The following is a 26,238-nucleotide window of genomic DNA, read 5'->3' as shown; positions in this document are numbered from 1 at the left end:
CAAGAAGTGAGCCATAGAAAACAGCGTGATTAGTCGGACCGTCAGATAACAATAAGTAAAATTTTCAGCCGTCGTTCCACCTTCCAACGTACACCATTACTTATTTGGAGATCGTGAGATGCGGTCTGGTGTGACGTAGGTTTTATAAAAACATTTTCTTTATCGTGCTAACGTTTCGATCTTTATTAAGATCAACTTCAGGGCTCAAAGTGTTTGTTTTTCGTGTAGATGTGTCATTCTGGTCTGTCCTGTTGAGAGTGCCAAAGAGGGCACACTTTGAGCATTGAAGATGATCTCAGTAAAGATCGAAACGTTGGCACGATAAAGAAAATGTTTTTCTAAAATTTACTCTCACGATCTCCAAATAATCATTGGCTAACGGTCACCAAACACCACACATTTGTACACTATTATCTTTAATCCATTTTCTCGCCTATTACCTGTACGTCTATAATAAATAAATTTTCAGACTTTGACTTTATAACCATAGTGCGTATAATATCATTTTAAAAAACATCCTACTATCGTTCTACGAGCACGAATGTGCGGACCATAAATATGTAACAATTATTATGTAACAGATGTAACAGCACCTCTCGATTTTATTTTAACGATCATGGTATGCACAGCTTCTATAAAATTAAATAATCTCTGGTTCATCTATTTTCGCTATTATTGCATGTCAATTGTTCAGTTGTAGCTTTTACAGCGTACGTTCATTTAAGAAAAACGTCCGTACATGTGGAAATACGTGAGAATAGACTGTCCATCATTGAGCAAATAATTTTATGAATTGGAATACCTCTCAGTTGTATTTAAAATATTATAGATGCGAAGAACCATCTTAAGGTTAGGTTTCTGACAAAGTACCTTAGGTCCAATCGTCGTGTGTATATTTTATATCTATCAAAAGGTGTTAACGTAAATAAAAAAGAACATACGTATCACCAGATAGACTACAAAGATATTAATGTCCGAGACTTCACAAGAATCTCTACATGTTTGTATGCCATCAAACTACAATTAATGACGCTGACTTAATGAATTATTTCTCCAGTTTTTTTTTAAAGCTCACATTGATAAAAAAATATATGTATCTTAGCATATTCCATAACGCGTTGAAACATTTTTACGTACCAGTACAGATTGAACTATCGTCTCTATAGGTCGGAAGAAGAGGCATTGAAACAGAGGAAACCGTCCATCCGTCTTTCCGGTCATGGGTCCGGTAGATTGCACAATCTAATTAGCTTTAATTTAACATCTTAAACAGTTGCATAATGACTGAATAATTACTCCCGGCCAAGAGGCTCGGGAAAAATCCTGAAACAATTTTCCATGGCCTCGCGTTGCCAGAGGTGAAAAACAAAAGTGGGGAAAAACCGCGATACTGCACATTTTAGATAAATCGGTTCATAAATCTTAAGCGAAATTATCGATTTAGAGTCTTCTACGGAACCAGATCGAAAAAAGAAACTATAACCAGAAGAGAAACCTAAAGGAAATAAGCTGTTGCAACAAATATATTTTTGAATAATTAAGCTATTTCCATGTTATTATTAAAACAATTAAAGTTAAACAAAAGAACAGTATTCAAAATTATCACACTTTCCTAAGAGAAATTTACCTCATTCTTTACCTTCGAGGGATGATCACTGGTGAACTATTTTTACATTATAACTTTTTTATAACTATGTTATTCTTTAGTCAGACTTTAGCCCAATTACTCAAAAACGCATTATTATGACCTAGAATTATTCACTCGCAGCTGCATTCTATATAAAACTCACATTACATTGATAACGAGTTAGTTGCATAATAGGCACGTTATAGTTAGAAACACAATTAAAATAAAAATGACCCGTTGAAATACACAACAGCAGACATAAATAATCAGTCGAATAAATCTTTTTTAGCGTCTCTTTGTTTTTTCAAGATTCATAGGTTATTTAACAAAACACCATTGCATAACAGTTGACCAGTTGAAAGTAAAGCAATTCCTCTCCTTAACGTATCTTGCTCATTGGGTGTCCCGGATGAAAGGTCAAACCACTTTAAAATACTTTTATCATATAATATTCAATTCCATGTGTTGGGTTGGGATTCGAACTAGTTTTCCAAATACAAGTTGGATGCTCAAACCACTGGGCGGTCCCATAGTTGACCGGCATAGCTGTGTAGTAGTTCTGAAGTGTTCAACAGTCTATCCTCTCGATTTTGACGATGTTTGACCGTACGTTAGTACAAGTTACTGAATACTGTAAAACCTCCAGATGTGCCCCTAGCGCTTCACAAAGGGAAAACGGATTGGAATACTTTCAGAGAAAATTTGAAGGAGACTATCTCTCGCTCAGTAAAAATTGAAAACCCTTTTACGGCTGAATCTCTTTTAAAATCGTTCGTACTTATGAATTGGTTTCTGTCTATAAGCAGTCAACACCTGAAAAATTAATGGCCACCAACACGAACTTCTCTTAGGCATAAAATATTTAATTCAAATAAAAAACCTGCATAAACACGGCGCTCCAAATTTCATTAAAAAAACTGCTAAACCTACATAATAATAAAGTCAGGTAATTAATCAGCCTTTAGAGAATCAATACTTGGGAGGGAAATCTAAGCAAACTTCAGCTAAGAAACGGTTCTCTATGGAGAATTACCAAATGTTTTAAAAACCAGGATGCCCAGCGTTGCAGTGCCTTACTATGTAATGGTAGAGAATATGTAAACCCAGCGGAGAAAGCGGATATTATCGCCCAAATCTTGGAAACGATACACTCAACAAATCGAAGTCTAGGAACGTTTAGACATACACAACACGTAAACCATAAAGTGGAACACTTCTGCAAGGCAACTCAGTTCAAAGGAACGACAACAAAATTACCCTTGTTGGGTACCAGGCGCACTGGACAGTGGGCCAAGAAAAGTGCGATTAGGACAGCTATCTGCCCTGAACTCTTGTGGGCATGCCAAACCATAGATCTATCATAAGAATGGGTTAAAAATATCTCCTCTGTTCAATGGAGTTGTATTCCAGGACAGAGGCATGTAAGTACATTAAAGGACCATCGCAGAAACTTATGACAGAACTACAAATCCTAGGACGTATTAGGACCAGAATGATAAGAGTACTGAGCAAAACAGACTCCGCTGACATATATGCATTCCCATCACCAGAAACAAGCTGCGCAGATATTGGAAGAAACGATATAGAAGAAATCATCCTCTGTTGTACGATGTTCTATGTGAGCTGATATTCTTAATCCTGGGAGAGGAAAAGCCAAGACCTGAAGGATACACACAGTAGTCCTTAAGAAAGCTTATATAAAAAGTGTGTAGAGATTAGTGACCGTTAATCGATGACACTCTCAACACGACACGCAAGGATGGCACAATTACACAGAAAACAAACACTTTGAGTGAGTAGAAATACTTTTTTTGAATATAAAATATATTTTGCATTGTATAAATTCACTTTTCCACATCCTAAATGTATTTGTTAAATGTAAACATTGTTTGTAAATCCCAGGCCCTGAAGATGATGTCAATAAAAGATCGAAACGTTGGCCCGATAAAGAAAATGTTTTTCTGAAACCTACATCACACCCGGCCGCATCTCACGATATCTGAATAACTATATAAAAAGTGTTAAGCTTAACGAAGAGAACAATAGACCAATATTGATCACAGTGAGAAGGTCGAGGACGACTCATTTTAGCCTAGCCTCTCACGCCTATAAATACACTCAATCTCAGAACACAAAAAAGAAACAACTAGATATATCAGGCACTATATACAATAAAACAGCTTATTTTATCCATAAATAGGAATTCGGAATTATTGGGCCCAATTTCCGACAACCCTCAATTGGTGTGAATTCAAAGTATAGAACACAGTGGATTTGATAATTGTCCAAATAACATTGATAATTGTCCCATAGATTAATTTAAGTTTTTTGTTGTTGTATGATTCTATAATGACTTCAAGATATATATATTTTGTGCAAAGATATTAATAAGTAGCAAATTATAAAAAATGTGCAACGCCTTTTTTAATTTACGTAAACAGAAGACAGTCTTTTTCCCACAATCACTTCTTGAAGTTAATTGAAAAATTTCTTTACCAATTGCGTCTTAGGTGATTAGGCGGGTAATCATGATCAGAGTGTTATATGTTTTTTCTTTAATCCGTGTTCTTGTACATTGGCATTTAACGTGGCCAAGAAATAAGCCATAATAATTTAAAACAACTTGTTTGCCAATTGCTTAATGGTGGTTTCGACGATGTCTTATGCTCTGAAATAAATTATTAATTATTTGGTTTTATGAAAGAAGTAATAATGTTTGACACGATTCGGTTTATGTTAGATTAAAAGAAAAACTTTGTTTGCTATGACGCATTATCACGTTATTAACTCAATTCGTCTTGTTTCAGGTGAGTCACTGACGTTTTGTAAACGCTGATAAGAAGCTCCATGGTGAGTGGCAATCAAAACGTATTTCGAGGAGTTGCGTACGTCGGAAAGGCATTTGAAGAATTCCCCCAAGCCTGAAACGAAGGCTGTTTATTATTTCCAAAAGGGATTTTTTTGCGGAGTTGGCCGCCGCCGGATGAAATGTCGAGTTGCACACGTTTTCGATATTGAAATACTTTTATCTCAAACGGTCCGCGTCCAATAAAGGAATGCCTTCGGCTCCTGAAATTACTAATCGTTTAGTGCTTCGGGGACTTTACGGAATGCCAACAAATATTCACTGTCGTGGAGATCGGGTTTTTTTGGAACTGATGAAGAAACTGAAACATCGCCAATTTATTTAATATTTTTAGTCCTACAAACGTATAAATTAAATAATCTTAGAAACCTTTTGTATTTTTAATGGCAGGCCTACGGACGTGTGATCATCGGTATTAAGGAAACATTTTTTGGGGATACTATGTCGAAAAATATTGAATATGATATCCTTAATATGATCCAAGCCTAGAACCCGAGAAAACTTATTTTAATATATTGTAAAACTGTTTTTTGCCTTCATTGTGCATGTAATTCAACGCTATAATAATATATCAGTCGATATATTTTTACCAAGGATTAAAAAATAATATACAAATGAGTTTAAATACCCCAAAACAATACCACAAAATAACCCTGAAAAAGAGAGAGAGGGAAAGGGAAGAGAGAGAAAGAGAGAGGGGGAGGGGAAGAGAGAGAGAGAGAGAGAGAGAGAGAGTGATGGAGAGGGAAAGGGAGTGAGAAGGGGGAAAGGGAAAGGGAGGGAGGGAGAGACCAATAGTTAGATAGACAGTCAATGGGATAGGGAATGGGTTAGAGAGAGAAGTGAGAACGAGAGGGAGAGAGAGAGAACCAGACAGGTGGACCGACAATGGGAGAGGTAGTGTGTGAGATTAGAGTGTTAGAGTGAAATGGAAGTAGACAGACAAAAAGAAGTAAAACAAAATGATAGTGATAAGAACAGAGAGAGCGAGAAGTAAGGAGCAAATACCAAAATAAAGTGAGCGAGAGAGAGATGAGACCTGATAAGGAAACAATTAATTGCACGATTTATGAAAGGAAATATGGCAAAAGAGGAAAAATTCGAAAGGTTGAGATGTGTTGGCGTCCGAGTGGATCGAACGATAGCTGGAAAGGGTTCGAATCCGCTCGTGACATTTGGTTTTTCATCTCAATCAAGATCTTAGATTAAAAATATAATTAATTAAAATAATTAATACGTTCAATTAAGACTACTAAATACATATATGAACTTTTTTGTCTTATTTATCATATTGGCCATGCATACAAATATATGGATCAATAAGTTTTATGTTTTCTCCGATTAATTTTTATAGATAGTGATGGTCGGTAACAATTTGGATCTAAAATTGAAATAAATTGATATCTTGTCGTATTGAAGTAATGATTAATCGTTTTTGTCCCTGTCTGTTGACACAATTTGTTTTTCGGAAAATGTTCAAAGTGTTTAAAAATTTTCCGGTGTAAGGGAAAAGCTTTCGACGATAACAATAAATATTCCATTAATAATCACTAGAAAGAGCGAAAGGAGGCGACCTTTTCTTTAGAAAGCTTTTGTCATATTGACAAGAAATCAATGATACAGTCGGAATAAGTAAAATATCTTTTTTCATAGGTTTACCGGCTTGCTTCGGAAAGAAACTCCGGCCGGTGTTTGTGTGCGTGTGAGTGTGAGAGGTTAAGGCGTGTTCAGAATGCGGGGCCCGTACTTGCAATGTGCTTTCACTGCATAGCTGTGACGTCAGGCTAGGACTTGTCTGTCACCAAGTTCGATTCTGGAAGGGGACTTATCTCTGGGAAAGATCCGAGATCCAATCCCCTTTGTGTCCAAGTTGTTCCCAAGTCCTCAAACGCGGTCGGGTCCCCACCGAACTGTTTGTGTACCTTGAATCCTTCATTTCATATTTGTGAGAAGCGTTTCTCGGGATCCTCGGTCTTTGTGTTATTTAGAGTCTTTAATTAATTATACACGAGGCAAAGCTTTTGGCTCTTCTCTATTATTAATTAACGTGGGTAAAGTCGTGTCCCCGATTCGTTTCTCTGTTCGGCATGACCGTAAAATGACTTATTAAATTATAGCCCTCTATCGTCACTCGAAAGTGGAACGTTTCAAATCTCTTTGGAAGGCTTGGGCTTTAATTTATTGAAGCAAATGTATTTATCAATTATTTGAATTCTCTCCAAAATCTGTACGGTTTCCACTTTGACACACTTTTTAAAATTATTCCTGAACGACTTACTGAATTTTCCTCGTTGTAATTATAGTCGTGGAAGAAATTCGAATTGATACTCGGTTGACCAGTTGTACAACTTTTTCTAGTCGCCTGTTATATTTTGTAATGAATAATTTTGGATTATTCTGAACTGTAGCAACGCTCACCTACTTCCGTACCTTTCTTCAAATTTGAATATAGCTCAAAGTTGATAAAACTATGAGACATATCTTAGAACAACACTGTAATCATTTTATTATAATTATAAAGTGGGACTTGAACAATTTGACTTCGCACACAGTCTTTCTCTTTGACATTTAATGATGATCACTAACTAATCAGGGATAGTTTAAGTGCTCTCTCTCACTCACTCTCTCTCTCTCTCTCTATATATATATATATACCTATCTTTCTTTCTATCTATCTATCTCTATTTCTTTCTCTCTTTTTCTCTCACCACACACACACTCGCACTGCACCTGTAAAACAGCTGTTAAGAGAAACCAACGCCGTCCTGAAAGTCTTTGTAGTAGTATAGTTATTGTCTGTTAAATCTTGTGTTGAAATTTCAGGTCAATATGCTGTCTAGAAATAGTGCTAAGATCTGACTAGAAGGAATGTCGGCAGGTCCTTATTGATTACAGTGGAAGGCAAGACTGCTTTTTCAATTTAAATGGACACAGGGTACATTTTCCTCATTCAATTTTGTCCTCCACTTTTATCAGTCTTTGATAAACTTAAGGTGTTCCTGAATGTTGGCTGCTTGGATAGGAATCAATTTAGGGGTTAGAATACAGAATTGCGTTTTCATCCGCATTTGTGGTAATAAAGGTATTAGGATGTATAGGAATCCAGTACAAAATGTATACAAGATGAGACCAAGAATGTTCCATTGTGGGAGGCCGGCTTGTATTCGTTGCCGGATCTCAATCTGAAGCACTACTCAGTTAAATAAGATTCCTAGTATAAAACACAAATTTTATGTTTTCTTACTTTCATAAACTTTTATCACTCCCTTGAGATTTTTAAAAACGTGAGAAAAACTGAATATTCCATTTCTTACAGGCAAAAAGTAAAAGCAAGTACCTACATAGATATGCTGAATCACAGACATTTGCAAATGCATCATAAAATGAGATATGTTTACAGATTAACGGAGACATGAGATAGATGACGATGTGTTTATATCATATCGCAACAAGTATGTGGACTGTATATGTGTCATATGCATGTAGGTTGATATAATTAAATCGTAACTACCATTCTTGAATTTAATGTGCGTTATTGAAAATATGGAATAAAAAAGTAAAAGTAAGAACTGATTTTATGTAAATCTTTAAGAAATTAATAAATTTGTAGATGTATTTTTTAAGGAAAGCTATGATAGCTACATATTAAACAATAATAATGCTAGATCAAGTTTTTCTTTGTTGTGGATTTTTTGAGTTATAATCGATTGGGCATTCCTAAGAGAAAAACTAGTAAATCGTACATAGAAAGAATAAAAGCTCAGTGAGACCCAATATGAATCATTCAGCAGCATGAAATTGTAAAATAATCGTAAGCATTACCTCGTCACACCTACTGCGGCCTACGCGTCCCTTTGACATGTGCGTAGGCATAAATGTTTCCATTGAAGCATTAACATTTTGATCCGCAGGAAGATTTACAATACTTATTTAAATAACTGAATCATGTATCATCGAATGGTTATGAATTATTATTTTTTTGAAATAGACAGTCACTTTGAGAACAAAACCAATGCTCATTTGGTAATTATTTACTGCAAAATGAGGGCGGGAAAGAGAGTGACTGTGATGATGATATGTTTTAATTTACCACGCAAAGTTAGGTCTCGAGGGCCTCCTATCATTTAACGTTGAAAGTGCGAGGGAGAGTGGTAGAGATAAAAAGAAAGACACATATAGAATAAAAATATGGTAGAAAATATGGTAGGTAAGTAGAAATATGGATCTAGTGAAAAAGAGGGGGAGAAAGAAGAAAGGGAGATATTGTAACAGGAAGAAAAAGAGACAAATAGGTAGGTGTATAGATGATGCTTAAAGGTAATGATAATGATCGATAAATATATAGATAGATTAATAGATAGAGATAGATAATCAGATGATAGATAGATAGAGAGAGAGAAATTTGTGTTAAATAAATCTGTTACCACCACGCAATTCTTAACCAAAATTAACTTGGATTTGTATAAGACCATTTTTTAAGTTAATCTTTCTGATTTAAAGGGGTGGGCAATAGAAGTTGATACATCTCGTAATTTTAAAAAAACACTTAACTAGTCTTTTTTACGTGGTGTAATTATATGTATTAATGTTAGTAATTAATTAATCTTTATTTAAGGTATTGGTTGTAATGAAAAAGCTAGCGTCACGAGCGGGATTCGGAAGGTAGGTTGAGATGGGGAGTTGATGTCCGAATGGATCGAAGTCACGATAGCTCAAGTGGTTAGTACAACGGCGTATGGAGCCGAAGGTCGTGGGTTCGGTTCCCGCTGTGACATTAGCTTTTCATTTCAACCAATACCTTAAATAAAGGTTAATTAATTGAAACAAGTTATTTGGTCAGTCGGACCAAGAAATAGAATGGAGTTACTAGGATAAGATTTAGGTATGACTTAATGCTTATGAGATTTAAGACAGCTTAAGCTCAAGGTATATCAAGAAAAAAAAACCAGTTACGATGTGGTAACTGTGTGAAAAGAAAAATTGGTTCTTTATTTTATATATCGTAGTTAGGGTTGAGCGACGGATTTTCTAAGGGAAAAACGCAGTCGATCAGTCGTCAGGATTTGCCTTTCTTCCGAATCCAACATTGGGGCGATAAAAAGTAATTAACGGCTTCACATTTCAAACCAACGTTTATTAACGGCCTAAAATCAACGAAGGATGTGTCTAAGCCGAAACCAGACACTCTCCCTCAAAGCCCGCTGACCAGTCATTAATTTTAAACTGTAACTGACTCTTGACTAACTGCGAAGTGTCAACTCAACTGAACTGCTAACTGACTAGTAATTGCTGACTACCCCTTGTTGGTTTCACCAACGTTTGTAAACCATCCCCAAGGACTCTGCATGGGGCTTTCGTCCCCATAGCAGATATACATTGCATTTGTTGAGCTTTTCTTTCTTGGACTCTCGAGTGTCAAAAGTAAAATGTGTTCCTTCGACGTTTACAAATCCTCATTCTAATCGTTCAATACAGTTAATACAATAGTCTTTACACTACTTATTTATTTATTAATTCATTACACAATTAATTAGCTGTATAAAAAATACCCTTCTCACGATGTTTTTAAATAACCATACAACTATTGAACTCTGTGTGCATTTATAGAAAATTCTGAGTAAAACTGAATTATTAAAGTTACGTTTACAATTAAAAGTGATACAATTGAATATAATTTTTCTGATTAAAATAATTAATTTCCTTTAAAACATTCTGAATCTTCAATCTTCGTCTGAATCTGAAAAACTTTTCTTCTTAAAAAAATAATCCCTCGCCATACAAATATATAATTATTTTTCTGTAAAAACGATATATTGTTGTTGAACAGTTGACATTTTGAGTACTGATTGTATGATATCATAAGTAAAACAAAGAAGTTGTGAGTGAAATAAAAAACCTTGAGTTTTCTTCTCATTAAGACGTATTGTTAGAGGTATTGTAAAAACTATATAATGGCTATAATTTTTCTCCTTTTTCTATCTTCAAATAGGGTTTGCAAGCTTTTGCTAGCTCTTTAATTGCGAAATTTATTTTTTTATTGTCATTGCTCAAGATTACAAATGTTTGGCTGGAAAAGATAGGCAAGTTTGATCCGTTGCTTTTCATTACTGATCATACTGATTAAAAAGAAATTTAAAGGTTAAATATTATCAACTAAAATTTCCGAACTTCGACATGGCTGTTAAGTTGTTAGTTGATCGACGGTAAGAGACAAATTTAACAATTGACAACTGCAAAGCTTCTGATGTGAAATCATTTTTAATTGTTATTGCAAGATTTTTGATGATAACATGTAAGAATTGAGAATTTTTTAAATCATAAGAATAAGCATGAAATTTTTCGATCAAAGTTAAATAATTGAAATTCTTTAGTGTGTCTCAGTATTTTTAGACAGTAGAAATTACATTTTCAGCTATAAGAATCCCATGAGGCTGTTTACAAGCTCCCGTAGGCGTAAATACACTAAATTTATATTACACGCTGTTGCGTAAGATCCGTGGACAAAGTAAACAAGCACGAATTCCAATTTGTGTTAAGGAAAAACCGATTAATAATCAAAAAGGAACAGAAAGGAATTATGGCATGTAAGAAGAAAGAGGTTGTTATGCCGTTTTAGGCTGCCGCCTGGATAGAAGAAAAAAGGTCTAGGATATTCGTGCTGGCTGGAAACAATAGAGTACCAAGGCCGGGCTTAAAACGGTGGTAAAAACCTGGCGAAGGGAATTACCTCCTCTAGGTCCCACAGGCAATCCTATAATTGGTGATGAGGGAGGAAACGATTAGCGGTTGTGTAACATCGACCGTGGTCTACCGAGGAGGCCGTCCTCTATCTGTGATTACTCAAATCCAACCCTTGCTTTTGCCTTTATTATTGCCATTGTTTCACGGATTCGCTCTTCGACTTGCTGACGTTTTGGAATTACACGGGCTGAATATAAATTATCCAGAAGGATTGAAATCAGTAATAGCGATGTTTTACTCTAATGAAAGTTTCGACGATCGGGTGAGTTGAACGCCTACAGAAAAAGTAAGCGAAAGTTAGCTCAATACGCACCTAGACCTATGACCGCGTTACAAAACGCAACATCGACACGTTACTGAACATCACGAACCGCGGTGCCCGAGTGGTTAATACGTCCGACTCGTATTTGCCACTTAGCGGTCCTGGGTTCGAATCCCGCCATAGCCAACGGTTTTTTAATTGAGATTAGTGTGAGTGAAGTATTGTAAAGTGGTTTCACTCCTCGTCAAACCCAACGGGTAGTTAGATGTAAAGCCCTCCTGTGTGACAGGAATTACTTTATTTTAGATTACTGGACGTCATGACAAAACATTTTAACAGAACATGTCCGTGACACACATGTACATACATCATACGTGAAACGGATGTTCTATCCCTCAGTTCAAGTGTTCAATTCACTAAGTATTCAGTAATTCAGTAAGTAAGTAATTCATTCAGTAATTGTAGAGAGCAGGACAAATTCGGTAGTAATTTTGTAAAAAAAGAAGAAACGTCAAAAACAGTGTTGGCATACACAGTTCTATAACTGAACAATTTACAATGACTACAAATTACTTTTAGATTTAACATTTCAAGCAGTAGACGACTGCGGACACATTTTACCAGAATTTCACCTACAGTGTGACTTTTTGATTAATTTAATTAGGCCAAATGTTGGAAAAACGACACTAAGTTGCTACATATTTGCGTATAAGAAAGATTAGCAGTAACAATTTAAACAGATAATTATTTTCATAAGTTTGCAATACACTTTCAACTTTCTGGAAACAAGCAATAAGCGTAATTGTCTAAAAGCTGTGTAGATATTTTTGAAAGAAATACAGAAAACATACAGGTGAGAAAAATCAACCCATTTGGTGTTTGAAACCATGAGAAGTTAGGCAGTTTCGTGTTTGCAGGGTAACGCAACTACATTGCAGAACAAGTCTTTGATACGACGCTAAAAAATTGACAAGCAGCAGAACAATTCGCTCCTATTTCAAGCTTAACGAGAGTCAAGGTCCGAAGTTAGGAGGTTACGGTGTGGCGCGGAATGAAGTGTTGCTTGTCTGCATGTTCTGCTGTCTAATAGGCCGTTTTGCCATAGCTCATAAAATGTCTGGTCCTCCTATTCTCGCTGTTCATCTGTTGAAAGAAGCAGCGACTGAATAAAGCTGGGCAGTTCCGATCAAACAACTATTGACAGTTTTCAACTATTTCTCTGTGTGATTAGAGAAATAATAATATTAGAAAAATATAATTTATTTTTTACTTATGAGAAAGAGCATTTTTAACCAGTGTCTTCATCGTGTATCAATAGAAAAATGTCATTTTCTCTTGGTATACCACAACTATATCAGGATTGCACCATAAAATTTGTATTTCAATCGACTTCGTTGTTCCTCCTTTTGGGATATTGATCAATCACCTTTTAGATGCTGCTGATCATCCTGGGATCGTTTCCAAACCGTGGTCGTTTTTCCCACGGTGTCAGAATGCAATATGTGGCAATAGCCGCGTCTAGCCCGCTGGCGACGACCACAGTTTGGCCGTATCGAAAAATCGTGAATTGCGAAAATTAGCATATCGTACGATTTCTGATAAAGTTAGACGTTACCAGTTAACTGTGAGATGTTGATTTGTTTTCCTAGCTCTTAGGTCCGATTGGTCTCGCTTTTGTTTGAGGTTTTATTACTATGAGAATATTATTGTTTAAATCTGGAATTTTTATTTGTTTCATTTTTTAAAATAAGTGGTCAGCCTTGTCTCACTTATTTTATTTTTCTTGGGGATAAAAGGTTTTGGTAAGACTGCTTGTTTAGGATTTATTTAAATTAAATTATATTTATACCTGTTCTCTCTTTTTTATGGCTTGTTATTAGAACTGTCCTAAACCCTATACATATATATTGTGTACCCTATGCAATACATATTGCGAGATGTTAATTATTCCTAACTCTGCTTAGTTGTCTAGTCTTGGTTTATGGAATTTGTCTTACGAACTCGCTCAACCTTCTGAATATTTTTTTAATGAAATAACTAATTGTAAAATGTTCGTTTGCTTAACTCTAAGGTCCGCCTGATCTCGCTTTTGTCTTGTTTTTTATTAGAGTGCTAACAAGTTGTTTTTTGTAAACGTTTCGCTCTCACGTCATCTAGTACCTCCTGCATGTCAGTCGCTCACACTCACTTCTGCTCGCTTTTTCTTTTTTGATGAACGGTTTATTTTTGGTATCCACAATGTGGAATCTCTCTCTCTCTCACACACACACACTCTCTCTCTCTCTCTCTCTCTCTCTCTCACACTCTCACTCTCACTCTCCACCTCCCTCTCCCCCTCTCCCTTATAACCATTAAATCAATAGATAAGATACAGTGTATACATAAGTGTTTTATTAAAGCAAAAAATCAAATACATATTACACTATAGGGAAAGGCAATAAACCTTCTGCCGGGGTCGAGCAGATTATGTAAGAAAAAATAAAGAAAATATTTAGAAATAGAAAAAATAATCTTTAATTATTAAAAAATAAAAAGGAGGGTTTAAATACATACTGTAACAAGATACTCTCGGATCGACGATCACAGGCAAGTCGGGCATGACCAATGAGGTGGCAACATGTTATCGTAAAGTAAGGAACTCTAATAGATGAGACGTAAAAAGCCGCACCGTACCAATAAATGAAAAAAGTCAGAGTACCTAGAACTCACAGAAAATTATTATGCCAGGGTTTTGATAAGGGTAGAGAGAAAACTGGGCAGAGGAAGCGGCAGGAGATGCGAAATCTTCTCGGCTAGCAGAACTTACTCTTGCCAATAAAGTAGATAATCGGTCTTTCCAGAAAGAGATATTTAGAGGTGAATTATCAAACAGAGAACATTATATTTTCGAGAGAGATCTGTTCAACTTTTCCCCAAAATACTGTTCTTACTGTATTACATGCAGTACTAGCACAGATGGATAATATAACCACCACAATATTTGCCGATGACTCAGCTGCTCTCTTAGTGAAAAATGTATCGATACAACCAAGATTCGACTATAAATGACAATGAAAAAATTACATGTCTAGACAGGTCAAAATAAACGACTAGAAAAAACTTCACAAATTGTAAAGTACTAGACAAATAGAGTAGTACCGTCTAAGAGTTCAATAAAATTAAAGCATGAGGGTAAATAAAAACTAAAATTAGAAAGAACAAGTTACCAATTTAAATTAACTAGGCTTATTATTATTATTATATTTATTAGCCTAAATTAACAGATTGACGCATTTGACCAGTTTCAACAAATAAAATGTATTGAAAAAATATTATGTTCAGCATATTGCAATTTCGTCGTTTGTAAGTTTTTTCGTCCTAAGGTATCAAACAAGAAGAGTTTCCAGATGTGGCTTTGGATTTTTTTATTTCATGGTTAGTTAGGTAAAATGGCATCTGTCCTAGGATAAAATGTCCTAATCGGTTAGCTGTCCAAGAAAGAAAGGCATTTTAATTCCGGTTTCGGCCAGACTGATGGCCTTTTCGGAGGTGGGCGTGGACATTTGACTTGTCCAGAATAAATAAAGACAAATGGTCAACTTTTGTGACCAAATTGCCAAACACATGGCTACCGGACGGCGGATTTTCACATGCCTGGGCCCAACCTAAAGAAACTAATATGGTTGGTCATAGGTTTGCATCGCCATTTATTGTCAAAATTATTTTTCTACAAAGCTTGTTTAATCACTTTGCAAAAGAGTGAATATATACGGAATTACGTAACGTATTGTACATATAATGAAAATTTAATATGTAACTGGTAAAAGAAATAATTTATTTTACAACCCCAAATGAAAAAAATAAATAAATGGATTGTGTCGGAGTATATAATATAAGGGACTTGCCCAACTGTAATAAGTCAAAATTATCTCCAGCATAAATTTGAATTACTGACTCTCATATGGCAGTTCTTTCTCGAATTAGCCGATAGAAAGATCTGCCCTTTATGTATATATTTATATGCGTGTATGTGTGCAACATGGGAGGATCTGAAACGTTTCGAATTATATATTACAAGATGTCCTTCGGTTTTATCCGTTGGGACGCTATTCTTTGAAAAACCGTCTGCTTAGATGAAGAGCTACGTGGTTTATTTCGTCCTATGCATATTCAACGTTGTTCGAGGCATGAATACTAAACGGACACCTTCGGCGTAATTTGTTGCCACTCTAATTTCACCCAATAACTAATTGTTCGGCGTTTATTCAATTTTGAAGTTAGGCCTTTTAACATAATTTAAGCTTTTAAACTATTCTTTTTTGCTTTAACAATTTGTCTTCAGTGGTGTCTCTGAGGATGTACGTTGGTATGAAAAGAAGAGATCAGCTTTGTCGATGAATCTTTTTTTCAATCCTTTTATAATCCAGTTTAAACTCAGGATGGTACGCATTCTTTAATTTCTTCGGTTCAGATGGTGGTATAATGGTGAAGCGTAGTTGCGTTCCAAGCAGTTGATCCGGGTTCGATTCCCGGCCTTCGCTCGTAACTTTTGCACGTTTTTGCTCCCTTTAAACAAATCCTATTGCCTTGGATACACTGACGACCTTTAAAAATACATTATTATTACTGTGTGTATAATCTGTGTCTTCATTAATCACCCATTGCAAATACATGGTGTTAATTTATATAAAAATTACGTCAACTTGGTAGGTATTAGTATGTTCTATTCATTAAAATACCTCTAAGAATCATGGTGTTAGTGGGCATTCACAAAGCGGGAGTAAGGTGGGTTTTTGCCCCTCCTTTGCTTGACAAAACTTGATTAATTACTGTTATTTTTGACACCATGATAGACTATGAACGAAATTCACTTGACATACATATTAATGTCAATCGAATATTTTATAGAAATTCAATTAATTAAGGTTTTAAGTTGAGATAATTGGTCAAGCGGACCACGAAAAATATTGAAGTTTATAAAAAAGTAAGCTATTAAGAGGGTTGAGATAGAGTACACGAAGAAAACATTTTTGTTTATAAGACGCTACACAATAACTTTTTTATTTCAATATAACATTTACATTCAATTATTAAAAATACCCCTCCAAACGACACTTTTTAAACTATGCCATGAGAGAATACAAAATCGTTCTGATTGCAGGAAATTAAAATAAACCAAAAGTAGTGGAACAAATCGTGTGAAACGTCGTTCCATTATTGTCTCAATGGTAGGACGAAAGAAAATAATTGCAAACAAACAAGGTAAAGGCCGTCGAGGAAATCCTCCATTTCTTTGTCGCTATTGCATAAAACAGCATAAAAATCCCTTGCCTCAGAGGCATTGCCAAAATTATAAATTAGCCTTCGGATCTGTGCTCAACAGTGTTTACAGCCCGCCCACCGTCTCTTCTCTATAGCCCATTAAAAAAATGAGAGGCGTTCTGCCCCGAATAAAAATAGAAAACAATAAATATAAGATAAAAACGGCCTGACATTCTTTACCACTTAGCGCAGAGCTCTTATCTTTGTCAGTCATCTATTTATTGTTGTTAGTTTCACTGGGTCATTTGAGACAGGGCCAGGTTTTAGACTCGGACATTCCTCTATTTCTTTTTGCAGAGAGTAAGTCCCTAAAACGTACTTTATTCTATAAAACATTTCTCACCGTAGAAGAATAGAGCTGTGAAAGCCTTTTTTGGCTTGTATATTTAATAATAAATATTCAGATTTACTTGAGATGACTTGTATTTACAAGCTCTTTAGAAAAATCAATTATAAAGTTGGTATGAGGTAAAGAGCCAAACATGAAGTCGAATTTTTTAGATTTTATGACATACGGTCACTATAGAAAAACAAATATTTTAGCACGTTTTTCCATTATTGTTATTTGTGGAAGAGATCTAACTCTAAAATCGAAGGAGAACAGTGAGAGGGGGGATGGGAGAAAGAAAGAGTGAAAGATACAAGTCTTGATACAATGAAAAAGGTAGAGATACAAACAGAGAGAGAGAGAGAGAGAGAGAGAGAGAGAGAGAGAGAGAGAGAAGAAACGAACAAACTGATTTACAAAATACAGAGGAATTCGAAAGAGGATAAGCCAAATTAAAAATATGCCAACATATAGTATGTTGTAAAAAACAATAAAACAACATTAATCTTCGTTCTTATTGTTCTACTTTGCCATGTACTCGTGTGTCCGTTGACAAGAGGCTTGTCAAGATTGAAAATGTAAGTGGTGAAATAAATCAAAAATTTTGTGTTTACCACTTATCGTATCGTCCTTCAGGAAAACCGGTCGATAAATGACGTAACCGTCGTGAATAAGACGGTATTTTGGGATGGAATTTAGTTTTCATACGGATAATTTTTAAATAAACAACACTTTAGATAACATAATAAGTGGAGGAGGAAAATAAAACTTCTTTATTCTCAGATCGATAATCTATAATAAGTCTGCTTGTTCTCGATGTGTAATCTGGTTAAAAACCGTAATAATAATAATCTATAGGGAGAGTTTGCGGATCAGTCCGATCTAGAGTAGATCTAGATTAGACTATATATAGAAATAATTAATCCAAATCATTAGAATTTAGTTAAGGATGTATTAAGTGAAAATACAGCGAGGATAGGCGGACCAGGACCTCAGACCGATCAAAGCGCCCAGAAACGTTCTATAACTCTGACCGTAAACAGTATACAGAAATAATTGTACGAACTTTTTTTAAACAATTAATTAAGGTTTTGAGTTGAGATAAAAAAGTCAATGGCACGAGCGGGATTTGAACCCACGATCTTCGGCTAGATACGCCGCTGTCTACCACTTGAGCTATCGTGACCTCGAACCGAAAAGGAGGGAAAACTCAAAAGGTGGGGTTGAGATGGGAAGTTGATGTCCCAGTGGATCGAGGTGCCATTGACTTTTTTATCTCAACTAAAAACCTTAATTAATTGTAATATATTAATTGGTCAAGCGGATCATGAAATTAGTGAATTTAACTTTTTTTAAACATTGGTTTTGGTTTGGACGAAATTTAATTTCAAAATTACAAGTTTGTTTTGCCTTTCAGAAGTCCAAGACTTTTACGTATTCAAATTTTTATCTTAATTTTAATTTTAATCATCATTACTTAACCGGCTTCAGAATCGTTCCTGTGAAGACAATTTTCATTCGCCACAACAAACATAGAATGATTATACCCAATAGCCAAAACTGGATCCGCTATATTGCTTGTTGAATAATGTGCAGCCGTAATTCTCACTTGACTGCATCCCATAAATAATAAAATTAATTAGGGTTGCATTTAATCGTGCCTTTCATGGCCGTTTCGCCCTCATGAAACATAACAAGTACTCCACTACGAATTTTTTTGGTCATTTTTGCCGTTTGGAGGACCTCTTTATACAGAACCTTGCAACCCCTCCCATGCCTTACATGAAAATCCAAATTGTTTTTAAACCCATGAAAATTGGCAAAATATATTTATTAGAAGGTAGAAATTCTTTTACGTCAGATAGATTTATAAAGGTGAAGAATACAGATTGAAAGGTTTTTTTTCCGTTAAAGAGTTTTCAATAGAAGTGATCATCATTGATCCTGAACAGCCTGTAAGAATAGAAATACCGTTTGAAACCGCTATGATTTTCCAAGGAGACATCAGTCGCGGAGGTGAATCCTCGTGGGAAGGTAAAACGCCATCAGCTCAACTTTTTCCACCCTTCAATTAAACTTGTATCAAGCGATTTGGCCGTTTTTTGCCTCTTCCGTTTTACTAGTTTGGGGTTGCAGGCTGTTTCCTCAACTGCGGCCTACTTATCCCGTGCTTTTGGGAGGTGTAAACCCGTCCCGGAATGAATTGACGCTTTTGTGCTAAAATAACGAAGAAAACTGCGTTTCTTGCCTTAAAGTATAAAATGAAAACTATAAACTCAAATTAAAAACAACTAATTAACCCTTCATAGGGTAGTAGTACTATTACTTAGAATTAACAAATGTTACTTATCATTATTTAAAAAAAATAATAAGCATATATGTTATATACGGGATAATGTTGCAGTAGATATTCAAATAGTTCCATAATTTAGAAATATATCATGATGCAGTATAATTAACACATGTTTAATCCATAGAATATGAAAGTTATTTGTTAATTTAAATAAATTGGGACGTTAATTTTTATTTTAATTACTAGACAAATTCGTATGAATAAGTTCAGCAAAGGAGTATCGATAAAATCAACCTTTACTTCTGATTCCGATCCAATTGAAGGTATGTTTGACGAGCGGCACTTATTTAGCCATTTGATGTCAAAATATATTTTTAGCAGTCCAAATTTGATTGTTCTCACTGTAAAATGTATACAATATATAGAACCAAAACGACACCATGGGAGAGAAAGATTGATGGAGGTAGAGCGAGAGAGAGAGTGAGATGATAAGATGGAGAGAGAAAAGAGAAAGTGAGAGAAGAAAAAGAGCGAGCAAGAGAGAAAGTAAGAGAGTGACAGTCAGACCTCAAATATCATCTTGATCATTAATCAATGATCATCATTCAACGTGAGAAGGAAGTAGTCTATCATGTATAGGATGGAATGATGGAATAGACATATGGGTGAGATAAAATGAAAGAAAAAAATATAAATCTTCTTTGAAGTATTTCATGATGTGAAATGTACTCCAATAGTTCTTTTTTGATTTTGTTTATCGTTCGTTCGCCTTGAGAGATAAATAAGTGGATAAATCAACTTGAGATAGAGTAAGATGAGGACATAGAAGGTAGATTGAAAGAGGGAGTTTTATTACTTTATTTAAGAAAGAGTTTTATTATCTAAGGAAGAAGGGGAGAGAGAGAGAGAGAGAGAGAGAGAGAGAGAGAGAGAGAGAGAGAGAGAAAGAGAGAGGCCTTTCCGATATAGTTTGTGAACAGCGATCACCGTTATACGTGAGAGGGACATAGGGGTGATGAGAGCCGGAGAGAGTTGGGTGAGAAAAACGAAAGATAAATGCGTAGATAAATAAATTTGAGATATAATAAGATAAATAGGTAAAGAAGAAGAAGAAGAAGAAGAAGAGAGAGAGAGAGAGAGAGAGAGAGAGAGAGAGAGAGAGTGAGTGAGAGAGAGGCACGAACAGACAGACAGAGAAGTTAATAGCTAGGGATGATCACAAATCAACATGAGAAGTATATGATACGTAGAGGATGAGAGATGGTGAGACAAAATAAAAGAAAGAAACCTACTCAAATAATCTTGAGATAGAGTAAGATAAATAGACAACAAATAATTAGAAAGAGTGAGAGAAGGATTTAGGAGGGAGAATTAGTGAGGGAGAAGGACAGGCAGGCAGGCAGACGGACGGACAGAAAGATTTGTGATGCTTGGAAGGTCAAATTTTCATCATCAATAGTGCCATTTGAGTGTTATTGTTTCAACGACATTTAAATCAAAAGTAATGGTAGCCTTCTTCTTGTAATTGTTTTCATAAAAATTGAATTAAACATTTAATCTTTCAATACACAATTTTTATCGAGATTATCTGTGAATCTGAAAGAAATACGTTAGTTAATTTGAGATACTCATATTACAATTAATTTCACTTGTGCTCAATTACTAAAATTCAAATTCTGTTATTGCTCGAGGTTTGAACCGAACGAATAACGTTCTAATTGAAGAGTTATTTAAGCACATTAGCAAAACCACACAGTTTATTGTTGTTAACGAGTGAACGAACGTGAACTTCTTCGACAATGATTAGTTTTCTTTGTCTGTCTGTTCTCTCTGGTTTATGTTGCAACCCATAATCACATAATTTTCTAGCAATATGGACAATTTTAAACTACTGTCTTGATTTTTCCTGTGGTGCCAGCCCAGTGATTGTTTCACTAATTAATTTTTCTTTTCCAGGCCAAGACGGCGGAGCGGGAGCTCGCTGGTCGAGGCGGATAAGGTGAGCGGGGAGCCAGCCGAGGATGCATACAGCATGATGGTGGTGATGAGCAGCCTTGAAAACGGACCACATAGGGAGATGCCGGTGGATGTACCGGAGTCCTTCATAGCCAGGAGTAAAACACCTCCTCGCTATCCTCCTCCAAGGCCAGCCAACAGGGTAATTGAAACAATTTTTAAATAGATTTATATAAGCACTTATATAAGCATTTATATAAGCACTAAGAGTGTCACGGTAGCCTATGTATTTTCAGTAAATTTTAGCGATAAGTGATATGTTTCCGGAAACTTTATTTTTAAAGCTGACATAATGATACGGTTCATTTCATAGCAGGGTTAATTTAATCCGTTATACACCTTACATTTTCCTTCATTAATAAAGAATCGTCATGGGTTCCTCTTTCAAAAATAACCAGGTCAGCGAATAAATCGATGATAACGAAAGATCAGAGTACCTATAATGATAGGCAGGTTTGGCCCGAAAACAGCTAACCTCTTCAAGAGGAGACAATTTTTCCAATACCACCAGTTCCTAATCCAAAACTGCCTCACATTCACTCGGAAAATGTAAGAATTTTGAGTGCTTGACAAAGAACGAAGAAAATAAGTCAGCCTCAACTGTGAATCGAAAAGGTAAAAGGACATCCTAGGTCAACAATACTGGTGCTATTCTACTTAAAAAGAACCTCCCCAGAACGTTACACATTCCATCAACGTGATAAACCGCATTGCTTGGGCTTCGGCATTTTTATCTGCCCTGATCCATTGCCTAATTCAAACCTTTCTCAATAAAATCACCTAGTTGTCAGGTGAAAAATACTGCTGAAATTGTCCTTAATGTTAGATTGGATTACTCTGGTTTTCTCTAACGCGAAAAAAATGTTTACTTCAGCTAGCAAACATTTGACTGTTTGTGCCTCCGGTTTCTTAGACGTCCTAACTTACATTTCCACATTCTCTACTTCATTAAGACCTTAAATAATGTTTACGATCATTGTTGTTTTTCTGTTCTCTTCTGGCTTAGTCTGTATGTCATCTCACGGTAGGTTTTCTTTAAAAGCAACTTTAAATGCCTTGTAACTATGTTGTACATGCCATTTATTGTAAAGACCTTCCTAATTGTATTAAATACATTACGTGATACGTCCCTATGTATGTGAATTTGTTGCATTCAATTCGGGCTTCTAAGGTTTCATTTCGCTTGTTACGGAAGCCTTAAATTCATTGGGGAAATCGAAAATTTTTTTTGTCCTCTATAATTGAAATTTCCACTCCTTTTTTCGTTTCAGACTTTTCTGAACAAATTTGGTTTTGTGTCTGTCTGTCTATCTGTGGACATTCCTCGTAACCGGCATAACAACGAAACCATGAGACCAGCTTTTATGAAATTTGGAGAGATCGTGTGGATGTGTTTCTAGATGGTCCCCTATGAATTTCACCGCAATCGTATCAGTGGTATCGCCTGCGCATGAGCAAACGTAAAATCACGTACATAGCTCTATCTCTGAGACCATTTGTCGGATTCTTACGCCAATTTCAGGGATTATGCGGGTTGCTTACTAGAAAATCTCCTTTGATTTTTATTCCAAACGGATTAACGTATGCGTATGCGCATGCAGAAAATGTGAGGAAGCTATACTGCGTACCACTTGATACTTCTTTATAGGTACTTCCTTGTTCATTATTTTGCTAATTGTACCTAAAGCCGTACTCATATACCGTTTTGCAATGGAAAACCTTTGGCAAAATAATTTTGAGTAACCAGTACTGCTTAAAAATCGTGTTTAAACTAATCTTTCTATTAAATTACTACTACAAATTTTTTGTAAGTTTTAGAGAAATAAGTAAATAAAACTTGCCAGAATTGCAAATTGAAACAAGAAAATCAGTCGAAAAATGTTACTCACTTGTCTGAGCAGCTTTGAAACGGTGGTAATACCTTGGACATTGGATTAAATTCAGAAGAGCTATGAATTTTTATGTGGAACGTCGGAAATTGGAGGTAAAACGTCCTCTGGCCGATTCAATGTTGTTTGCTATAAAAATTGCAATTTAAGGGCTTTAAAGTTGCTATATCAAAAAGCCTATTTTACTTTCTAGTTTTTGTAACTTTTTAAATATGAAATCTCGTTTAACACATTACTTACCTTAAAATAATAGACATAAAAATCGGAAAACAGCAATCTAAAAAAAAATGGTTAAATTGATTGTATCGACTCATTGGCAAGAATGCTCAGAAACGAATGTAATATTTTCGACTTAGTATTACAAAAATATCATTAAAATCGTTGATACCATACTGAAAATAAAATCTTCCACCAATTGGCAGAAAACCTAGCCAAAGCTGCTTGTTTACTTGCTACAAGTCCAAATGTCCAAATGATATTTTTGAAGAAGAACCTCTTTACTTTTGGCAGAATCAATAAATTTTGTTAATTTATGAGAATATTTGTTGATAGGAAGGCGTTTTACAGCTTGATAGGATAGTTTAAACAAATCAGCAAAACAAATCCCTGTTTTTATCCTGACATTACGCCATGACGTTTTTCCCTGATAGGGTATGAAATTAATCATGCGATTAATTTTTTGAAATGCCAACAAATTAAAATTCAGGCTGGAAGATATGGGACGGAAAGAGAATAAAACTGAAATAAAGATGAAAAACGTTGAGATGCGGTAAAGTTAATGAATATTTTGAATGATGATTTCGAATACGAGTTTTTTATCACAGTGGCTGAAAATGTACATACCTGGAGGAGCTATGGGTTTGTAACTTTAAACCTATAGTTTTATGCGTCCAGTTCCAAACAGCATTAAAGATAAATTAAATAGAAACAATAATGCTAAAATCAGGAAAAATGAAGCCCACCGAAAGTTTAAACAAGTAAGTACTCACCCTTACAAACAGCCTTACCCGAATGGGTAAAGTTTTAATCTGAAAAAAAAGTTTGACTTTATTGACGAAGTTGCTTCTAATACAAACCATGTTGGTGAATGATTGCCTCAAAGAAAAAAAAAACATTTAAATCACTATTATTTTATTTTATTTTTTTAATCTGCTCTGTTCAGTTGTTAACGTTTAACTTAAATGAGTTGATCCTAGGCTTGAAAGGGCATAAAAGCGTTTTTCTAAACTTTGTTCCTTTGGGGTTGAAGCACGAGGACATGCAAGTTACTCCTCACCCTAATTTGGTTGAAGGGGGCACGGACAAAGAGCTGTTAACCTTACACGAGTTAGAGTTTGAGGTTCTAACTTTCCTTTTAGGCAGATATCAGATTTGGTTAAACGACAGCCTTGGGAAAACAAACGTGGCAAAATAAATTCCCTATTGGGACAGGTGCGATGCGACCGAAAAATCTGATTTAGAAGTTTCTTTTGATTTCTGTCTCTTTTTTTTTTACTTGTGGCCTTATCTTTGAATAGTCAAAGTTATCTCAAAATTCCCTTAAAATCTTATGTTTAATTGCGGTAACAGTCTGTAGATAATTTGTAAGATCCTGTTCAGAAAAAAAAGGATACCACATGGAACTTCTAGTTTGTTTCATGTTTGATGAGAATTCGAGAGAAAACTATTGTTAAGTCCACGTAGATTGAAAAGTTCACAAGTCTTAGTTATTGGCATTGATATGTATAATTTCGTTGTATCAGGCTGTTATTGTCCTAGCTCCTCATTAATTCAATTTTCCAGCGATTTGCTCCGCTCTTTGCCAGTGACTTTGGCTGTTTTCCTCCCCGGCTGATAGGACAATTGCACAGGCTAACAAAAACGGCTCTTCTTTGAAAAAGCCACCTTGGCAAAAGTCGCTGATGTTTATACGAAAGTGCATTAACCTTTGAGATGGTTTAATTTTTAAAACGGGAACCTTTTTTCTCTCTCTCTTTAACGTGTTGGAAATGGCACGTACTTCGATTTCCAAGGTTTACTAACAAATTTTTCCCTTTTTTGTCCATATTTGCGGCCAAGTACAGTTACAGCAGGGAAAAACTTGTCGGTTTCAACAGAAAGAAAATCATAAAAACCATCTGTTAAACAATAAGAAAGTACTATTTAACGCGAAATAAAAATTTTACTGTATTTTAGTTAGACCTGATTATATAAGTTCTGTCATGGTCTGCCCAAAAAATTCTACCAGAAAATTACAATAGTGAACATAGAAAACATTAACAATTTAAACTTCTTGTTGATCGTTCTTCTTGCAAACACGGGTAAAAATTTTACATTTTAAAAATATTTTCGTCTTCCTAACTGATACTTAAGTTCGCATTAAAATTACATTTTACGTTAAAAATATAAATACAAAAATATTAATAAATGGCTTATTTTTGGTCTTAAGTTCAGAATTACACTCTAAAATTCCTGGAACCTCAGATATATTTTTTAACAGTTCAATTCTAAAATACCCATAAATTATAATTACATTTTGCCTTTATGTCATATAAAATTAATGACTGGGTTATTTTTGCTTCTCTGCGTGTACCAATGCAAATCAAATTAAAATTTGTTTAATAAGTAACACATTTCAATAAACCAGGCAAAGGATGAATATAAGTACACAACACAATGCAAATCATTTTTTTTTTCGTGTTAAAAAACGACACAATGCATACACAACTAGGAAATTTGCTAAGGGTAGGTAGGTAGGTAAACACTGCCTAAAATCCGGCGAAAATGAAACGTTCCAATAATGAAAGTCATTAATTGTACGTTCATGAAACAGACATGCATACAACAAAGTTACACCTTCGCAGGGAAACGAAAATATCCACGACCTATTTAGCTGTGTTTTTCATTATTAATTTTGAAAAACATTGGCGCTTCAG

The 26,238-nt window shown here is 35.2% G+C and overlaps 1 protein-coding gene across 3 annotated transcripts in view; it reads left to right on the top strand.

Annotated features, from left to right (window-relative positions):
- The window catches only part of LOC106662740 (MAGUK p55 subfamily member 5), a 297,897-nt gene that overhangs the window by 219,618 nt on the left and 52,041 nt on the right, over positions 1 to 26,238 (top strand). For all 3 annotated transcript variants that reach the window (XM_024228737.1, XM_014386985.2, XM_014386987.2), the window contains one exon: positions 21,375 to 21,576. In XM_024228737.1, the coding sequence (XP_024084505.1) occupies positions 21,375 to 21,576 (202 nt within the window). The remainder of the gene's footprint in view (positions 1 to 21,374; positions 21,577 to 26,238) is intronic.

This window comes from Cimex lectularius, unplaced genomic scaffold, assembly GCF_000648675.2.
Source record: "Cimex lectularius strain Harlan isolate CLEC.00 unplaced genomic scaffold, Clec_2.1 scaffold316, whole genome shotgun sequence".
Classification (NCBI taxonomy): domain Eukaryota; kingdom Metazoa; phylum Arthropoda; class Insecta; order Hemiptera; family Cimicidae; genus Cimex; species Cimex lectularius.
This window is presented reverse-complemented; position numbering and strand designations above follow the sequence as displayed.